The sequence below is a fragment of the Arvicanthis niloticus genome, chromosome 5, assembly GCF_011762505.2.
Source record: "Arvicanthis niloticus isolate mArvNil1 chromosome 5, mArvNil1.pat.X, whole genome shotgun sequence".
NCBI classification, from domain to species: Eukaryota; Metazoa; Chordata; class Mammalia; order Rodentia; family Muridae; genus Arvicanthis; species Arvicanthis niloticus.
The window spans coordinates 7,039,237-7,060,503 of NC_047662.1; the positions used below are offsets into that span (position 1 = coordinate 7,039,237).

The 21,267-nt window shown below is 39.1% G+C and overlaps 1 protein-coding gene across 19 annotated transcripts in view; it reads left to right on the forward strand.

Annotated features, from left to right (window-relative positions):
* Positions 1–21,267, forward strand: part of Kif1b (kinesin family member 1B) — a 132,465-nt gene that overhangs the window by 35,297 nt on the left and 75,901 nt on the right. For 5 of the 19 annotated variants that reach the window (XM_034503333.2, XM_034503335.2, XM_034503340.2 and 2 more), the window contains exons 5-15: positions 526–591; positions 5,107–5,285; positions 5,910–6,021; positions 8,461–8,538; positions 9,665–9,730; positions 10,665–10,682; positions 12,119–12,194; positions 13,281–13,359; positions 14,103–14,245; positions 15,225–15,266; positions 18,103–18,314. In XM_034503333.2, the coding sequence (XP_034359224.1) occupies positions 526–591; positions 5,107–5,285; positions 5,910–6,021; positions 8,461–8,538; positions 9,665–9,730; positions 10,665–10,682; positions 12,119–12,194; positions 13,281–13,359; positions 14,103–14,245; positions 15,225–15,266; positions 18,103–18,314 (1,071 nt within the window). The remainder of the gene's footprint in view (positions 1–525; positions 592–5,106; positions 5,286–5,909; positions 6,022–8,460; positions 8,539–9,664; positions 9,731–10,664; positions 10,683–12,118; positions 12,195–13,280; positions 13,360–14,102; positions 14,246–15,224; positions 15,267–18,102; positions 18,315–21,267) is intronic. The other 14 variants (XM_034503336.2, XM_034503343.2, XM_034503344.2 and 11 more) reach the window with 6 other exon arrangements.

Here is a 21,267-nt window from a genome sequence, read left to right on the forward strand (position 1 = left end):
CAGTTAATTCTTTTTTTTTTTTTTTTTTTTTTTTTTTTTGTTTTTTAGAGACAGGGTTTCTCTGTGTAGCCCTGGCTGTCCTGGAACTCACTCTGTAGACCAGGCTGGCCTTGAACTCAGAAATCCACCTGCCTCTGCCTCCCAAGTGCTGGGATTAAAGGCGTGCGCCACCACAGCCTGGCTGCAGTTAATTCTTTAACCATAAGTTTGTGCTCATTTTGAGTCAGTTTTATTGCTGTAGTGATATATTACTAGTTATGCAAATACAGTATGGAGAATCTGATTTGGATAAATGGGGTTTTCTTCCTAAGGAAATTATCAGTTTTCTGTTGTTGAAGGAGAATAACAATAGGAGTCTATCAGAGGATAACATTTTTATTTAAAATATTGTTTGAAGTATATGACATGTCCATTTAGAGGGAGAAAAAAGAAAGACTATCTTATTAATTAATCCATCTAACACTGTGGTTAATATAGTACATCTGATTTGGACTGTTGACAGTTCTTTGCATTCTGCTTTCCTAGTTGTGTGAAGAACTTTTTGAAAAGATCAATGACAACTGTAATGAAGAAATGTCTTACTCTGTAGAGGTGAGTATGACTGTTACTGAAACCAGACTTTTGTATTCCTATTTCTCCATTCCTCCTGCTCCTCCTTCCTCCCCTCCCTCTCTGTGTTATGGGGTCACCTAATTCAGTCCTGGTCTCAGTGTATCAGTGTAGGTGGAACTCACTATGTAGAACCAGCTGGCCTCAAACTCACAAAGATCTGCCTGCCTCTGCCTACTGAGTGCTAGGATTATAAACATGTGCCACTGTGTCCAGCTTTCCTCTGTTATTTCTTCATTTATTTTGTCTGTTTGTCTGTCTGTCTGTCTGTCTGTCTGTCTGCCTGAATGCCTGCCTATCTATTGTGTGTATTTATGTATGTGCATGCATATACAATAAAGTGCCATGGTATAAGAATGGAAGTTGACTGCCATAGTTGGTTCTCTCCTTCCACTATGTGGATCCCAGGGATTGAACTCATGTTGTGAAGCTTGGTAGAAAGGGCCTGTACCTGCTGAGCCATCTCATTGAGCCCCTGCTGATTTTTTTAAAGATAAGTCTCTGGATGTAGTCCTGGGTATCCTGGAACTCTTGATGTTGACCAGGCTGGACTGGAATTCACAGAGATCTGCCTACCTCTGCCTCCCCAGTGCTAGAGTTATAAGTGGGAACTCCCTGCCTCAGCTACACTGTCAGACCCCATTGTGTTAAATGGCTTTCAGTTGTGACTTTGTTTCTATTCACTTAAACTATTTCCATAATCTTAATGGGTCTAGACTAAGTTTTGATTATATTGAATAATGTTGCAATTAGAAAATTGTTGAGTTCTGTATAATTTGGGTATTAATATGTATCAGGTGATATATTTGATTGACAAATGGCCTTTTAGAAAGAAAGACTGTAGCAGCTTTCATTCTTCCAGGAGAAATTGGCAACCATGTTTTTTTTTAAAAAAAAACTTAGTAGTTTTATTTTAAATCTTTGCCATTTGGGGCTGGAGAGATGCTCAGGAGCTAAGAATGAGGATTGTTCTTGCAGAAGCTCTGAATTCTGTTCCCAGTACCCACATCAGGGAGCTCACGTCCACCTATAGCTCATCCTGCAAGGAGCGTAGCTCTGGTTGTCCCCAAACTAATAGAGACCTGCCTGCCTCTGCCTCTTGAGTGCTAGGACTAAAAGCACATGCTGTTGCTGCCCAGCTTAATCTTGGTCTTTTAAAATGCTATGTAGAAGCACAGTTCAGAGTGAAAGAAAAAGGCTGTTTTAGGCACCCTGAAAATGTATCTTTAACATTTTAAAATTAAAAAAGGCAAGAGTTGATTTTTGTATACCCCAAAAGCGGTGATGCAGAAGAGTGTTCTTTCTAGGAAGCATCATACTGTGGCATGATGTGGTTTACCACACTTCAGATTCATGTGCTTAAAGTCCGAGGTTACAGCTTTATCAGGACAAATCCATCCTTCAAAGCCAGACTTGGGCTGGGGATGTAGTCAGCATTAGAATGCTTGCTTTGCTTGTTGATGGCCCTGGACTCTCTCCAGCACTGGAGTAGGTGAGATATAGAGAAACAAAGTTAGACATTTTTAAGTTTCTGAGTTTGGTTTATTTTGTTTAATATGATCTCTAGTTACACCTATCTTCCTGCAATTAATATAACTTCATCCACCGTTGTGGCTGAATAAAACTCTATTGTAGATGCTAAAGAGATGGCTCAGTGGTTAATATACTTGCTTCTGTGTAAGCATGAGGACCAGAGTTCAGATCCCAGAACTCATATAAATGCCTAGTAGGTAGTGGTCCTCTCATAAGTCAGGATCTCAAGGAAGCTAGGTAGCAAGAGAAACCATATCAGAGATCTCTGTCTCATGCTGTGAGACCCTGCTTCAGTGGGTAAGGAGGAAGAAGAATAGAGGATGAGTAGACTCTCAACATGGAACCACAGTCCATGCGCATCTTCACACCACATATACACATGAAAATGAGAAAAGAAAAACCCTATGACTGGGGCTGAAGAAATGGCTCAGCAATTAAGAGTCCTTACTGCTCTTCCACGGGACCCAAGTTTGGTTCCTAGCACCAGGTCAGGTGGCTCACAATAGCCTGTAACTCTAGGTCTAGGGGATCTGATTTTATCTGCTGGCCTCTTCCAGCAGCTGCATTCTGAGGGGTATATACAAGCAGATAAACAAACATACATATAAGTAGAAATCTGAAAATCCCATTTAAAAAAACCTCCCTTGTGTGTATGTACATTTTATACTTTTATTTTTTATTAGCATGCAATAACATGTATAATGTGTTTCATTATGTTTTTTTTGGGGGGGAGGGGGGGTTTCGAGACAGGTTTCTCTGTGTAGTCCTGGCTGCCCTGGAACTCACTCTGTAGACCAGGCTGGCCTAGAACTCAGAAATCCGCCTGCCTCTGCCTCCCAAGTGCTGGGATTAAAGGCATGCGCCACCACCGCCCGGCCTCATTATGTTTTTATATTCTTATATAGTGTTATCTTGTTTATATTCTCTCTTACCAGCCTTTCTTTTCTTCTTTCCATTTTCACTGATCCTGTTTTTAAATTAGTCCTTTCTTTATGTCTTCTTGGGGGAGGGTGTGACCCAATGAGTCCAGTTAGAGTTACAGGAACCTGGGTAAGGGATTATTTACAGAAGCACAGGCAACTTAACAGCAGCTTCACTGCTGAAAAAAATGTCTCCTTTTCCTTAGCAACCATTAAGCATATCCTCAGGGAGGGATGGAACCTCATGGGCCCTACCCTCTAGCAACTCAACTGCCTGTGAATTTTCAGAAAGGGATGAGGATTTGTGAACTCCTTCCCTTCCATTTCAGATGTTGACAGTCCCAATCTTGTACAGGCCATCATAGACCTTGTGAGTTCATGAGGGAGTGGCCATGCCATGCCCAGAAGCCAGAGTTCTACAACATTGTACCCCTTCCTCCAGTTCTTACGTCATTCTGACCTCTCTTCCACTATATTCCCTGAACCGAGGATGGGGTGATACAGATGTTCACTTGGGGCTGAGTGTTCAACCGTTGCTCAGATTTGCACAAAGTTCAGACTCAGTGAAGCTCATTTGGCTGATCTTGTGAATTCAGCATGCCCTTTACTACTTTCCTAAGAGGAAAAGCTACTCACATTTGCATGACCAGCATGTTGGGTTTTTGTGGAAATCCTGATGATTTGATGAGCATGGGATTAGAGGAAAGGGAATTGACTGAATCAGTTCTGCTTCCGATTAGGAAATTACAACATGATTCCTTTACCACTGCCATAGGTGTGTCCTGTTGATGGGACAAGAATGCATGGAGTGCATCCTCTGAGCCTTCCTAAGTCTTCCATAAGCCATTGTCATTGATTAACCATCACTCCCTCTGGTGGATGCATTATCCATAGTTAATAGCACTGTGGTCAATCTTAAAGTATTAGTTACTGGGCAGGGGAGACAGCTCAATTCAAAGTGTTTGCTATAAAGGGGCCAGGATGGTAGTGTGAACATGCAATTCCAGCTCCAAGCAGACAGGCACACCAAGTTAGTTCCCTGCTGCTCTCTTACCAGATGCTCCATGCCAGTGAGAGACCCTATCAAAAACAAACAAACAAACAACCCAAAAAAGTGTTTGGTGTCTGAGGAAAGACCCCCAAGATGAGATTGACCTCCAGCATCCACATGCATGTCCACAGGTGTGCCCATCTGAGCACACGCAGAACAAAAGAACCAGCCATCACTCTTGTTACCTCTGCTCTGAGTATTATTCCTTGGTTTTAATTCTGATAAAAATATTAATTGATGGGCCCAGAGCACTGACTGTTCTTCCAGAGGACCCAGTTTCAACTCCAAGCAACCACGTGGTGGCTCACAACTGTCTGACACCCTCATAGGTATACATGCAGGCAACACACCAATGCACATAAAATAAGTACATTAAAAAAATAGAGATACTAATTTTCAGGCTCTTAGAATAACCTCACTTAAGCCTCAATACTGACAGTAATATGAACTTTTAAAATATCAATAAAGCTAGGTGAGATGGTATATTCCCATAATCTCAGTACTTGGGAGGCTAAGGCAGGAGGATCGCAAGTTAAGGCCTGGTTTAGCTATATAAACCCTGCTTCAAAAGAGAGGGTTCTAATAAAGTTACTACTAACTTTATTAATAAACTTCTACTAAAATATATATTTTCTGCCTAAGAAAAATAACCATTATGTGTACCTGTTTGCCTCTTCCTTCTTGAGAAAGACTACTTCTGACCCATGCACGTGATATCTGCACACATTGCCAATAGAATAAAGGACCCAGGGCTATGGTGTTTTGACCTATACTTGTACAGCTTTTGAGAATTTTTTAAAAATGAGACAGAATCTCCTTTTTTTTTTTTTTTTTTTTTTTTTAGTCTAGGCTGACTTTGAATGCATGTTCCTTCTGTCTCTGCCTCTGAATACTGAGTTTTCAAAGGCTATATCACTGTTTAGTTTGAAAAAGTGTTTAATGTGTATGTATCTTTTCTAGATCCTTTGATTTACTTTAATAAAATGTTCCTAGGTGAGCTACATGGAAATTTACTGTGAGAGAGTACGAGATTTGTTGAATCCCAAAAACAAGGGTAATTTGCGTGTGCGTGAACACCCGCTTCTTGGGCCCTATGTGGAGGATCTGTCCAAGCTGGCAGTCACTTCCTACACTGACATTGCTGACCTCATGGACGCTGGGAACAAAGCCAGGTATGGTAGGAAATAGACTAATGACTGATCTAGTAGACTAATAAATAAGTAGACTGATGCTAATCCTTTGGCATATTGTGAGGTTCTTTAGTTTTCAGTGTGAAGCAACATTTGTAGCTATGAAAGTTGCCTTAGTTGTAGAGCCTTTGAGTCTGGATATGCTGGAGAGGTAGGTATAGGCTGCAATATACGTAGCTGTCTTCTCATTAAAATGCTGCATTGTTGAAACAGGTCAGAACTTGGGTTAAGTTAGCCCTTAGGTATTGATTAAGTTATGGTAAAGTGTTAACTATAATGTCTACATGAGGTTGTGATAGTAACTGATTCTCAAATAAATGAGCCAGTTAAGAATAAAAATGAAATGCTCTGGTGGTTACTAAAGGGATAGCTGAAGTATGAAAAGTGATCCCGAAGTGGAGCCTTTTGAGTTGTGGGGCAGCTTGATGGGCTCACAGAGAAGACCGCATTTGGAGCAATTGTGTAAGTGACAGTCCTTTAATCTCAGTACGGTTAAGGCTGTTGTCTGTGATTGTTATGCACAGTTGTATAGCGCCTGCTGCTGCTATCCATTGTAACTCTGTTGGAAGAATTCTCTTGTCAAACGGTCACCTTTGGTTTGTTTAGGACCGTGGCAGCTACCAACATGAATGAGACAAGCAGCCGTTCCCACGCTGTGTTCACCATCGTTTTTACCCAGAAGAAACAGGACCCTGAGACGAACCTTTCTACTGAGAAGGTGAGAGAACTTCTGACCGATTAGGTTGTGAAGGGATTTTGTGGAGAGCTTCCTTTACTTGTTGCATTTTGGACAGGATCAGTGTTGTTCTCTCCCTTAATGGGAGTGGTTTTTAATTCTACTCACCTTTTATCCTACATCAGTTTTTAGTGTGCTGGGTCTTTCATGGAGCTGAAAGATAGAAAACATAGTTAAGAAAATTTAAAACTTTGGGAAAATAGTTTATTTTATGCAAAACAGTTAAGTGGTTCTGTTGGGAGAAAATACCTTTTCTTCTTGACTAGACAACAATAATGTTTGTTGATAAAGACATTGCAGTGATGTCGGCAGGTGAATAGGCACGCAGAGTATGCTTCATTCCTGGAAAATAACTCAGTAAGGACTCTAATACTGTTTAAATACCTTTCTTTGCTTGCTTGTTTGTTTTTGTTACTGAGGACTGAACTCAGAGCCTATTGCATGGTGGGTAGACACTCTACACTTGAGCCATTCTTAGCCCTGGTTTCCTTTGTCGCTGTCCATTTTTCTGTATCAAGTACAGCAGCATATCAGACAAGCTAGGCAAAGCTCTCTCCAGCCATTTTTGGATATTTCTCATTTCATTAGTGGTTAAATATTATGGAGCTTGGAATGAAATTGCATGCTCTGAGTCACGGTTTTGCTACTTTTTAGTTACATAACATTTAGCAAATTACCTTACTCCTTGTGCCTCTGATTCCCCTTCTGTAACAACTTGAGAGAGTTTTTAAAAGGATTAAATATTAATGTAGGTTAAGTGCATATAACAGTGTCTGACACCAAGTAGCCACTCAGTAGTTGTTAATTTTGTTGTTTTAACTAGTAAAAATAATTGTGATGATGAAACTTAAAATCTGAGGTTTCTTTCAGCTGGGGTGGGGTGGGGTGGGGTGGGGTGGGATGCTCGGAAATGAACATAGGGCCTCACTCCTGTTAAATGAGTGCTGCACCGCTGAGCTGTGAATCTAGACTTACTGCAGTGGTAGTTAGATGGGATTCCCTGCCTTTTGCCTTGTAAGGTGAGTGCTCTCTGATAGCGTTGTCACTAAAAGCTATCATTTTATGCTTAGAAACTATTATTTTGTTTCAGTTAATTGAACCCAGGATATTCCTTCTGAATACTTTTGTTTAAACTGTCCTGAAAATTTTTGAACAATTTCATTGAAGAATTATAAAGGTATATAATAACCTACACATATTTAGAGTATAAAATTTGACCATTTTTGATGAATGCTTGCATATGTGAAATAATTAGCATACTGAGAATTTCTGTTACTCCCAAAAGTTGCCTCATGACTTTGTAGTATTTCTCTATCTCCTCTTCTACACCATCTAGGCAGTTCTTAATGTGCTTTTGTCACTATAGATTAGTTTATATTTAGTATAGTTTTATGTACATGATATATATATGTATATATACACATATACACACATAAGTGTATTGCTCGTAATGATTTTGATGTTCATTTGTGTTCTGTCAATACTTGGTTCCTTTTCATTGCTTACAACTACTCCATTATTTAACTTTGACTCATAATTTGGCCCTATGAAATTTGTGTATGTGTGTGTGGAGATTTGTTTTGTTTCTTGTTTTTCTGAGTCCTTGTTTCATTCTTTAGTCCAGGCTGACCTGGAACTCACTCAGCTTCATGTTTCTCTTGCCCACCAAGCATTGGGGTTACAGGTTAGATACACTGTGCACAGCTGGCAGTGTAATTTTTATTTTGTTTTTGTTTATATTGGTGAATACTTAAGAGTAGAATTGAGTCTTGTGGCAGATGTGTGTTTAGATTCTGGTTTGGGGTGTTTTGTTTTTGTTTGTTTTGTTTGATCTTTTGAGTCAGGGTCTCTACTATGTAGCTCTGACTGTCCTGGAACTCACTGTGTAGACCAGGCTGGCCTTGAACTCACAGAGATCTTCCTGCATCTGTCTCCTGAGTGCTGGTATTAAAGGCATACTTAGCTTCTTAAGAAATAGCTAAACAATTTTCAAAGTAATTATTGCTACCATAAGTCTATAAGAGCTCCATTTATTCAGTGCTTAGTGTTTCCTATGCTAGTTTAAAGGGCTGTGTGTGTGTGTCTGTGGATGTGTTGTGTGTGAATGTACTATGTACATACAGAAGTCAGTGGACGGCCTCACTATGTACCCCTGGCTGGCCTGAGGCCTGAGACTTGCTATGGAGACCAGACTGGTCTGGAATTCACAGAAATCACCTGTCTATGGTTCCTGGGTATAAGAACTACTGTTTTGTTTTTTGTTGTTTTGAACTCATCACTATATAGAGAATACTGCCTTTGAGCTCATGGAGGGTCCTCTTGCCTCTGCCTCCTGAGTATTAGAATTACAGTCATGTGCTACCACACCTAGCTATCTTGTTTGTTTGTTTTTTAACTTTCATGTGATTGTTCTTTACCTAGGTCAGTAAAATCAGCTTGGTGGATCTAGCAGGAAGCGAACGAGCTGATTCAACTGGTGCCAAAGGAACTCGATTAAAGGTATTTATTTTAGTAAAATGGTCTAGTCAGTCAGTGTTTTGTATCACAAGTCTAAAACTATGGCTAGGGGCTGAATCTACATATTGCCTTGTTTTAGAAATAAAATTCTATCAAGAGATTGCTGTATCTTTTAATTTATATATTGTTTGTAGTGACGTTTACTATATTATTTATTTTGATACAGGTTCTCAGATAGTCTAGTCTGGCCTTGAACTTAATGTGTAGCCAGAATGAGCTTGAACTCTCCTTCTGCCTCCATCTCCTGAGTGTTAAGATTATAGGCATATGCTACTATGTCTCTTATGTAGTCCTGGAAATAGGACCTGGTGCTTTGTGTGGGCTGGTCAAGCACACTACCTGCCAATTGAGCTATATCCTAGCCCCCAAGACTGTTTTTATCCTTCAGTGGCAGAATTGCACCAGGGACTATTTCACCAGGGACAAATCTTATTTATTTATTCATTTATTTATTTATTATACGTTAGTATATTGTCTTTGTCTTCAGACACACCAGAAGACTGCATCAGATGCCATTACAGATGGTTGTGAGCCACCATGTGGTTTCTGGGAATTGAACCCAGGACCTCTGGAAGAGGAGTCAGTGCTCGTAACCACTGAGCCATGTCTCTAGCCCCCAAACCTAATTTTTAAATTTAATTTTTAATGGAAAAATTCCAACTATTGACCTGTAATTTCAATGAAATGATAAATTAGATAACAGAATATAAAAGAGTTTATGGTCAAGGGAGGGTTATATTATATCTGGAGAAATGGGCAGAATTTGGCCTGATGGGAGAGATAGTAATGAGAATAGAATATACAAGATACAGATGTAAGAACAAGTGTGGACTTTGACAGAGATACTTTATAACAAGGACAGGCCTTTTATGTTGGTGAGCTGTGGGAGGAAGGCTTGCCTCTGTAAGATTCTGCAGCATAGGCATCTTGAATGCAGAAAGGATTAGGAGATGGGTGTGTGTTACCAAGCAAGCAGAGGAAAGACTAAAGGCTTCAGGAGTCTTTAGAACTTATGTCGTAAAGAAGCAGATATACTCAGCTTGTAGAAGCTGTGTGCAGTAGTAGAAATTCTTTGTTGTAAATCTTTCGTGTTTGGTGTTTATTTTAGGAAGGTGCAAATATCAATAAGTCTCTTACAACTTTGGGCAAAGTCATTTCGGCCTTGGCAGAGGTGGTAAGTTTCCTGACTCACTCTAAGAGGAACTGTGTGCTCAGCAAGCGGGCTTGCTGATACTGTGCTTCTTTATGAAGGTCATCCTGGGTTTGGCTTTTTTATCTGATTTCAAATGGTTTTCAGGGAGGACTAGAGTATGATGTAAGTTGACTTTGAACTGAAAGGAGAATGAAAGCAACTGTTGCTGTCTGACGCTACAGCAAAGACGTAAAACTTACAGTTTTGAGCCTTACTTCACACCTCATAATAATAGCTAAATGTAGTTTCATGTAGTCTCCCATGATAGAATATATATATTTGGAGTATTTTGAACAATGTGGCTTTGGAGAATGATGTTGATTTAGAAACCAATAATACATATTCTTAAAGTACAGTCAAGTATCGCTTAAGGAGATGAGTGCATTCTTAGAAATGCACCATTCACTGACTTTGTCATCCTAAGTAGACAGGACACCCTAAACCAGTGGGGAATATAGTGTGTGATACGTGAGTCTCAGTCACCAGATGCCATGGATTGAGCATACTTGTGAGTTCAGTGTGTCCCATATGACTGGCAGTATAGGTTTGTGTCCTCTAGCTTTTCTACAGCCAGTGCATTGTGTTACAGTGCTACCACCTGAAGACAGCAACAACATTGTAAGTTTTCAGTGCCATTATAATCTTAACAGACCATCACTGTCTGCACTGCATATGTACATTAAATGGTCTTTCCTTTGGCAATACTGACATCTTAAAGCTAAACCAAAGTTTGTATGGTCTGCATTATTTAAGTTTAATACCCAAGGTAGTTTTTGTATGCTCTAATTTAATTGGTCCTTTGAATCACTAAAAAGAATTAAATCTCTTCTTGTCCCTAGAAAGTGTTCTGATTTCCATTTATTCTAGAGGCTTATCCCATGTTCCTTTTCTCTCCTTTAAATGCTTTCGTTTGCAGGATAACTGCACAAGCAAGGTACGGTGGGGGTTGGTCACGAGGAACTGGCTTAACGATCAGCTCTATGGCTTTAATACTTTGAGAGGATAAATAGGGCATAAGTTAGAATAGAACCTTCCAAAATGTTCTGTCATTTTTTTCTGGCTTTGGTTGGAATTTAGAATGATTATTTAGGGTGGCTGTGAATCATGAGGCTTCACACCAGAATTAATTAAGGAACATAAAGTACTTTGGAGAAGGGATAAAAATAAGGAACAAGAAAGAGATCTGAGGAAGCGTTTACCTGATGTCATGATGTTTATTCCACTGATCTGTAACAGTGTCCCCACAGCTCTGTAATCCACCCAAGATTACTAAGTTAAATTTCTTGGAGTCCTCTTCTAAAGCATGGCTAATTTGTTGAAATCATGGGAAGCAAGTAAGATAAAACAAGTTTATATATTGTTAATATATGTAAACTGTTTTACTTATTTCCCACCATAGAAGTTTATGTGGAATTTAAAACATGTTTTCCTGCTATTTGATTATACTAAGATAAAGTAAAGGGTATAGAATCAATTTAAAGTTTTAACTGAGGCTATTAAAGATTGTTTGTATTTTCTTTTACCCAATGCTATATGTTTTTCTCTTCCTTATATTTCTACACAAATACTCTAATAAAAGTTTTTGTTATTATTCTGCACAAAAAAAGAGGTTCAGATCACCTAATAGTTAAGAATTATATTAAAGAAAGTCAGGTAGATGCAGTATTTACATCAAAATATTTGGTATTCATGCTTGATTTTTTTTCCTGCACTTTGGGGTATTTGTTTTTAAAGGTTTTTTTAATTATTGTTGTGGACAGGTGTCTGCTGTGGTCCATGAGCAGATGTTTAAGGACAACATTTGGTGGTTGGCTCTCTCCTTTTGGGAATGAAACTTGGTGTTACTTAGTGTCTCAGTGCTGATTTTGGTTATACTGTTTTAAGTGCTTGTCAAAAATAATGTACCTGAGTGTTGACAAGTTAAATTCTGGGTTTTCTTTAAAATAAATATTTTAAAGCCATGCTCTAAAGACATGGATGGGATATTAGATAATAGTTTTACATTGTTAAATTTACTAAATTTGTTCCTTATATACTATATATCTGCTGAAGTATTAAGACCTGTGCCTATAGTTTCCTCAAGTGTTTGGGTAATGACAAACTACTCATAATGGTTAAAGCTACATGGTAAGTCTTCCATGTACATTGTAATACTACCCTCTTGATTTTTTTCTGTTATAAAGAAAAATTTAAAAATGAAATGCTAAAAGAAATTTATGTGCTTTTTGAAGAATTGACGTGTAAGTAGAACATTTCAGTCATGGCAGAATACCATTCTAGTTAGATTTACTTCAGTTTTAGACTGGTTTGCTTGGTTTTATGTGAATTTCTCCTATAGTGTTGCTAACATTATTCCCTTCTCTTTTATAGAGTAAAAAGAAGAAGAAAACCGATTTTATTCCTTATAGGGATTCTGTACTTACTTGGCTCCTTCGAGAAAATCTTGGTATGTTGACCACTAGTACAAGTTAACTTTCTAGTTGTCTTTTTAAAGTTGTGAACTGATGTAGCTCATTATTCCTCATCTGTTTTGGAGAAGAGTTACGTCTAGATATTCATAATAACTCACTTGAGTGCTTCTTGCCTTTTTCTGGTTTTGCATTTGGTTCTCCCTGGCTGGATTCACTTACTTTAGGACCCAAACTGAAGAGCAGATAGTGTCTTCTGTGCTCCATACAGCTACTTAAAATGTTGTTCTTTCCTACGAACCCCCCCCCCCATGGGCTGTTTTATGTGCATGCTTGTTTGTGCAGCATGTGTATGTCCAGGGCCTGCAGAGCTCAGGCAGCATTGGGCCCTTGGAATTCGAGCTGCAGGCTGTGAACTACCGAGAGTGCTGGGAAAACACTGTCTTCTGCAACAGCAGTTAGCACGCCTTGCCACTGAGCCATCTGTCTGGCTCCTTCCTTAGAGTACTTGACACTCTTATTCCTTTGACTTTTCCTTAGTGGAGTACACTCTGCACAGTCTCACTCTTCCTTACTATGGATGTTTTTCGACCTTTCTGCCTTTCTCTTCATTTTTTGCTACTCATTAAGAGCAAATAATCAACCAACTTTCCTATCACTATGGACAGTCGTGGTAGAGTGGTTAAGATCTTGATTAGCGTGTTTGGTTTGTTTAAGACCAGATCATATACAACCCAGGCTGCACTGACCTCCTGATAGCACCTTGTGGTCTGGAACTATAGGCATGTGCTGTATTTACCTGGCTAGAGTTGTTTAAGGGAAGGTGGGAGAGGAACTGAAGTCAGGAAACTGGAAAGCAGAATATGAGTGGAACAGCACAGCGGGCACATTGAAGAATGTTAATGTGTTCCAGGCTTGTTGGCTCAGAGCTATAATCCCATTACTTAGAAAATGAAGGCAGTAAGATTCCAACTCAAACCAGCCTGGCTCTGTAAGACTTTGTCAAAAAAGAAAAAAAAATATTGTTGGTTTTTGATTAAATTTTAGGATCTGCTGTCAGCTTTAACACAGTAAATAAAATTCTTCTAAAAAATGAGTGAGGTTCTTGTCATTCATTTTCTCAGGTGGCAACTCCCGGACTGCAATGGTTGCTGCCCTGAGCCCAGCAGACATCAACTATGATGAAACTTTGAGCACTCTGAGGTATTCTCCTTTGATCTCACGAGCTGAGTAGTTTTATATACCATAGATTTTCTTACACTGTGAGGGGTGTTGTATGTGTCATGTGATGCTTTTTTCTCATAGTAAGGGGAAAATAATTTTTGTTAGAATGGAATTTACTTATGTAGCTTTCAGATTCATTGGGATGAATGAGAGGGATTTTTTTTTTTTTTTGTTTGTTTGTTTTTTGTTTTTATTTTTTTCACAAAAGGTGTCCAGACTACTTGAGTGAGATATTTGGATAACTTTTAGACAATTAAATTTTCTTATAATATTCCATTAATAGAAGTATCTCCTTTGTATACATAGTTTGCAAATATATTTAAGTTGTGAAAAGTAAATGCAATTATTAGTAAATATAGCACTGAAAAAGTACCAGGAGGTTATTATTAAATTTATATTTATAATATTTTAATCTGAAACTATCTTCCCTTCTCCCATTAAAGATATTCTTAATACAGCAAAAGAACACTGTTACAGGCCGACAGACTGGTTTTGAGCTCTTCTCTGATATTTATTTCTATTGTGATCTTAGCCAATCACCTAAGTTCTTCTTAATCTTTGTCACTACTGTAAGGTGCTATAAAGCCTCATACAAATAATTTATTTTCAAGGCTCTTAAAATGTGTAAAGTCCTCAGAATGTTTGGTGTAGAGGTAATGTCATGTTGTTTATGAGTAAAGCCTCTGAGAAATGGCAAGGATGCATTTTCTTTTTGTATCTAGATATGCAGATCGTGCAAAACAAATTAAATGCAATGCTGTTATCAATGAGGACCCGAATGCCAAGCTGGTTCGGGAGCTGAAGGAGGAAGTGACCCGACTGAAGGACCTTCTTCGTGCTCAGGGGCTGGGAGATATTATTGATAGTAAGTGAACTAGGATCATAGAGAATCCTATTTTCCTTTCTAGATTCTTATATTTAAAACAAGCCTAGGGTTGGATGTGGTGGGCACTTGGAGGCAGAGGCAGGTGGATATCACTGAGTTCAAGGACAGCCAGAGCTACACTGTGAAAACTTATCTCAAATAAGTCAGTAAGTAAGCCCAGATTGTAGAGACTTGATGACACTAAATGGTAGTAAGGATGGTTTTATGAGGTGGTGCCAGTGAAATAATCTCAGATTTTCCTTGTGTAGAATGTACCCAGATATTTAAAGTATTTTTCTTTTTAATTTTGAATTTATTTTGAAAAATTAACCACTTCATAAAAGTATTACTTGAAAGCTTTTGTTTTCCTGGACTAATATAGCAGTAATAACACACATGTAAGAAGTCACCATTCAGGTCTGCTTCCAGATGAGAGCCTTTCAGTGAGCCTTGTTCTCTGTGGAAAGTAAGGAGGGAGGGAAGTCTAATCCTGTCAAGTGCAGGAACTAGCCTTGCACGAAGTACTGTTGTGCAGTGTTCCTTTATACCTGCTTTATGATCTTAGTCATTTCTCTACCCGCTGTGTAATCCAGCCTCTCCTAAGTTGTGGTTGGCAATACAGCTCATGATTGCATAGCATGTGCAAGGCTCTGGTTTTAGCCTCAGCACTTTAGAAGAAAGTTCTTGACATAAAATTGATTATTCAGATAGAATATGGGTTATTTAATAAAGCATATTTTTATTTTTAATATAGAATATTATACTTTTAAATACTTATAGATTTCAAGCCCTCCTTCAACTTAGCTCTTATTGATTAGGACCTGGATTTTAATGAATATAATTTGTGAAAATGATAACCTATATTACTGAATTTTTACTTTTTTATCTTCCCAAATGCCAAATGCTACTCTGTTCCCACTCTATCGCTACTGATTCTGAACTTTGACCCTTTTTGTATTTCCCTCCTGCTTACCTTTAGTTGATCCATTGATCGATGATTACTCTGGAAGTGGAGGCAAATGTGTGTATATCATGGTCATTTCCAGTCCACTGACTTGCTAATCTGCCTTTGCTGGGTCAGCCTTACAGTGAGCTTTGCATGCCAGCATTCCTAACAGGGAAATCCCAGACAGAGTGTTGTGGAAAGTCCAAGTCTCTTGTTTTTGCCCTTCTCCATTTAGCAAAGGAACGTAATGAATTTTAGTTTATGCCTTCACTGAAGGGGATTCTCCTACTCCATCTTCAGTGTTCCTGAACATGTAATTAAATCAAGTCCAAAGTGACACTTGAGAAGGTCAGTCACACTTGATAGGCTCATACTTGTTGAAAGTCTGTAATATACTTGGCCCTGTTCTAAGCACCTTAAACATAATCTCTTTTTTTGATTCTGTTACTGATAAAATTATTTTATCATTTTTTTTTCAATACCCAGGAGTATTTTTCTGAGGTGCCATGGCTTCTCATGTGTAGGTCACAGTTTACCTGAGAGCTTTTAGTCATCTCTACGTCTACAACTTTTTTTTCCCTCTTGAGTTGCTTCCTTTTATGATCCAATTATTTAATAGGGAAATTCCTTTTTAATTAGCATTGTAAATGTGAGTCTTTGTATAATTACAAAATTCATTTCTAGTTAGCCAAACTGTCTGTAATTAAAGAGCTCTGCATGCTGGGTTAGCACTCACCTGTGCTTAGCTCCGTTGAGTTTTCTTCCTGTCTTGGGCCTTATCTTACTTGATCATTAGATAGACATTTTTTCCTCTTTTCACAAATTAGTATTTAAAAATTTTAAATAGATATCTAAAGTATATGACTTAAATGAAGGTATCTTTATATAAATGTTAAGTTGACAAGGAAGTAGTTATTTATGCTTTTTAGATAACTCATTAAGACATGTCAAATCTTAGTTTGGGGACAAGGGAACACACAGAAGATCCCAAAGGTGCTACCAGTTACTGTGCTGACTTAAGCCCAGAGGACTGGGATGCCCAATCACACATGTGGCTCTTGGGCCTGGAACAGCTCTGTCTGAGATCTCCAAGGCTGAAGGATATTGGTGTGCAGAGAGTGCCTTCTTGTTCTTGCTTTTGTGTTCAAGGTGCTACTGCTGGGCTGTTGCCTATCTTTTCTGAGCTGCTGTGGCATTTCCTGAAAACCATGCATGACTAAGTTTTAATCTCATATCCTCAAAGGAGGGCAGCCCCGGCTACTTCTCAGTTTCCTTTTGGATCTACTTCTTTTAATTCATTTACGGCTTGCATGTGTCCACCGGACCATCTCACCTCTGTCCATCCCTCCTTCCCACCTTGCTGCCATCATCTGATGGATGGATGATTTTTGCTCCAGTTCCTGTTCGCTTTTTAAACATGCCTCTTTGCTTGTTTCCCCACGTTTCCCTTTTAATCTGCAGATGGTAGTTTTCAAACTGTCTTGAAGCAACTACCACAGGCAGGCTTCAAGAACTGGTTTTTGTTAAATAGTAAAAATGAGTAAACCCAGTGGCTGTTTTCCCAACTACTTCCATTGCCTCATGTCCTTTAAGGAAAATCTAGCTTTGATATGAATTTAAGTAATGTAGATGCTCTCAAATTTAAAAATAAGGACCAGCAAGATGGCTCAGTAGGTGGAGGTGCTTGCTGCCAAGCCTGAGGATCTGATTTAGATCCTGGTTCCCACGTGATAGAAGGAGAGAACTGACTCTCACAGGAACACACACAAAAGAAATCAGTGCAATTTAAAAAACCTCTTAATGAGCTAATTTTAACATAGACATGTAAGTGGACATGTTAGCACACACCTGGAATTCCACAGTATCTCCATTCAGGAGTGGGAGCCCAGAGAGTCAGGAGTTCAAGGTCATTCTTGGCTATGAAGCAAGTGTGAGGTTAGGCTGAGCTTCCTGAGACTCTGTCTTCAAACAAACAAGACAAAAGGATTGCACCAATGATTTTTCCTTGCATTTGAGAAGGATGACTAATGAATGAAATCACAAAAAAGCAAATCAGTGAGTTTTGTTATTGGTGGACTTTTTACAAAGACCAAGTTTAAGATCATAATTTTCAGTTGTATTCCAGACCTTAGTTAGTGCAAATATGTCTTGAAACCTTGCCTATCATACTAGGAAGGAGACTTACCAGTGTTCCTGTGCCATTAGACAGGAAGTTTTTACTTAAATTATCAAATGGTTTGTAGTTTTTGTTTACTGTGACTCATAAATGGAAAATATACTAAAACTTGTTAGTTCACTAATTGTTCTTTCCTATTGAAACAACTATTCACTATGAATATCATACCATGCTTCCTCAAAATTATTCTCATTTCTCCAGTTCTTTTAATTTAGAATATATTTTTGGCATGTTAAAATGCATCTATGCAAAGACTACTAAATGCTCAGGGTTGTAACTAACATTCCTTAATTCCATTGAACACTAAGCTAGGCCAATATGTGGTATTAATTACTATTTTTCCCTTTCTGTTAAAAACAACTAGACTTCAAAAATTGAGTAAAACTGTAGTACTGAAGACTTCGAATAATTGGAAGAATTTAAGGGCTTAGGTTTGCCTTCGTTTACCAGTAGTTTACCTGCTTAGGAAAAACACCTTTCAAGCTCTGGCTATGCCCTCCCACACTGGAAACGTCTCAGTTCTAAGTTCAGCGGTGGCTGGCTGCTTAGGATCAATATTAAAGAGTGACATGTTTTAGAACTGCCATCTAGTACAGTTTCGTAGCTTGTCTGCATTAGATCGTGTGGTAATCTTGTGCTTTGATCTGTCCTTTCTCACACTGGTGTTCCTTCCTGTCTTTTTTCCTCCTCTGCTCCTGTCCTTTTTTTCCACCTTTTCTTCTTTCTGTCTCCCAGATCTGAAAGATTTTCAGAACAATAAGCATAGGTACTTGCTAGCCTCTGAGAATCAACGCCCTGGCAATTTTTCCGCAGCATCCATGGGGTCTCTTACTTCATCCCCGTCTTCATGCTCACTGAACAGTCAGGTGGGCTTACCATCTGTGACCAGTATTCAAGAGAGGATCATGTCTACACCCGGAGGGGAGGAAGCCATTGAACGTCTAAAGGTAAGTCTAAAGGTTGAATGCAGAGCATTCTGTGGCATTCTAGAAGGCGAAACTAGGACTGAATGAGCATCACAGAAATTTTGGCTTAGCACATGGAGAGGTTAACAGTTAGAGGTGCCCTGGAAATGAAATTATTTGTTTTATTTAAGTTAATTTCTTTTTATTAGAATGTTTGAGTTCGACTTGGCCAGAGATGAGAGGTCCTAAGTCAGTCATGCAAAATAGCTGATGAGTAAAGAGAGATTTACATTAATTTGCGAATAATTGATAAGTCACAGTCAAGTTGCTTGTTAGACGTTTAGTTTTAAAGCTAGACATAGTGGCATGAGCCTGCTAAGCCAGTATTCAGAAGATAGAGAAAGGAGGATGAGGTGTTCAGCATCATCCTGGCTTCATAGTAAGTTTGAGGCCAGCCTAGGTATTATGAAACCCTTTCTAAAGTAGTAATAATTTAAATGGAGTAGCTTATCAGAAAATTTGGTTTCACTAAAGATAGAATTCTCCACAGAGCCATTCTTCTATTAGTAATTTTAATATATAATTAACTGAAAGTTTGAACATTTGAGTAGTGATATCAGGTTTATTAGGTTATATGAAATGATACCTTTTAGAATTCACAAAGCCCTTAATTATGGCAGAAGAGGACTTTCTCTTCCTCTCTGGTGTGGCTGGGATCCTTGGGCCATGGTGCTACACAGCTGTAGATTGCCCACTGTATCGGTTACTTGTTGGAACCAAATACCTAAGAAGAAACAGCGTAAGGGGGAGTTCATTTTATCTCATGGTTAGAGGTTAGTCTAAAGAGAAGGCGTGGCTGGGAGTTCATGTGAGGCTGCTTGCTCACATTTTTGCAGATCAGGAAGCAGAGAAAGGAGAATGGTAGTACTCACCTGGCTTTCTCCTTGCCCCTCTTTATTTTGGTCTTGAACCCTAATTCACAGGATAGTGCTGCCACATCCATGGTGGTTCTTCTCTCATCAGCTTCTCTGGCAGTACTGTCACTGACAGACATGTATCTAATTTTAAATTGGGTTAAGTTGATTAGCTGTCACATTATCTATCCCCTGGCTCCCAGCTCTGCAGGTGTAGGGGGAGGGGGGCTCTTGTTCTTTCAGTCTGTTGCTGGCTATGCCCATTTGTGTTTTGTCTCTGCGTGAATGTGAAAATCAGGAGCAGTCCTTCTCTATTCCCTTCAGTGACTGCAATGACAGCAGACAGAGGTCACCTGTGGTGCTGAGGCCACACTGCTAGCACTGTGGCCAGCCATCAGACCACAGCAGGAGCATCACGTTCTCTTTGCTGCCTGCTGCCTCCAACGTTTTGGCCTTTGTATTTAAGAGTACGAGGGTAGGGGAAACTCCCTTGGAGTATTGGAGTCACTACCATGCTCCCAGTCAAAGGTCCTCTTCACCATCACTCAGTATCCTCCACTACCAACTGTGCCCATCTGAAGACAGTTGAGAACAGCAGCACTCTAATAGGTAAAGTTATGAAAGAGGGAGGCAGGCACGCTGGCTTGTGGAGCACTGCACTATGGAGGTCGGTGAGTCTGTGTCAGATGCTTTTACTGTGGCTTTCAGGTGAGCTGTAACAGATGTTCTGTGAGGCAGGCTCAGAGGTCTTTTTTATCATCCCGTCTTTTCCCTTGATTACTTCCTTCAAAAAGAAGGTGATTCCAAAATAAAAACAATGCTTTTGTGTCTTAATTCAGAAAGTAAGTGAAGTTCTAAAATGCCTGGCAAATGGAGAGGAAGGAGACATATTTTTATTCAAGGTTGCAAGGTACAGGGTAATCTCTGCTGTTGAGAAACCGACTTGGAAGCTTTCCTACAGATTCTGTTGAAGTCCCGTGTGGGAAGGTGTGTTCATTCACAAATGTCCTCATTAGTAGGGGTTAGTGACCATGTTGCCAGCAGGACTCCGACAGTAGGGAGAAGTGAAACTTCCCTCTTATTATTTACATCAAATGTTCACCTCTCTGAGAGATTTTGAATCCTAACTATTTAATATTGTACCTTCCTACACAAATGAGATTACCTTTTCCTTCTCTGATGTAAAGGAGAAATTTCTTTCTGGTTGTTAGCTAGAACCAACTGAATATAATACCACATGTTAGGAGTCAAGACAGTAAGTAGGTTTTTAAAGAATTAGGTCACCAGTAGCCATTGCCAATGGCTTTTAGGAAATAATGCTTTCCTTATTCAAAGAGCTCTCCCCCAACTGCCTACATCTGAGGAAAACAATGTGTAATACTGCAGTACTTTAATCAGCACATAAACTGCTCTCTTAATTTCCCTTGAAGCAACATAAGGAAAAATTTTTTTCTCTAGCTTTATTCTAGAGTGCAAATAGCTTCTTTACAGCTCTGTGCTCAGTCACACTGTAGCTCACTGAAGCAGAAGCGCCTCGGTTCTGTTCTTACATTGTGAATGGCAAGAATTCCTTTTGGACAGGCCTGCATTTTAATGATGCAGCCAGAGAACATCTTTCGTCCTGAGTGGGGCAGCAGTTGTACAATAGAAACGCTTGAGAATGTCTTAGGAACTGCATTCCTAAAGCATGACACTGCAAGAGAAAAATACTGCAATGGAGAACAGCAACAATGGAGGCTAATCCATCTTCCTAACGGTTTATTTGCCTTTGCCCCTCTGTATTTTTAGCTTAAGGTCAGCGTTCACACATTACTTTTAAATAGGTGCTGCTCCCTCTTTCTCCATTGAGTAGCTGATTTCCTTATATAATATTAGTATCTCTATTCCTTTCTAAACTTCTCTGGCAAAAAAAAAAAAAGAAGAAGAAGAAAACGAGGTAGTGCCGTGTCATTTTTCTTTAAAGCCACAACTTGAACTGAGTTGAAATCTCTGTATGCATAATTTGGTCTCTTTACTTAGTACTAAGTTGTAAGCATGTAGCTATAGCCACTAGCTCTGATGTTTATAGACTGCCATCAAAG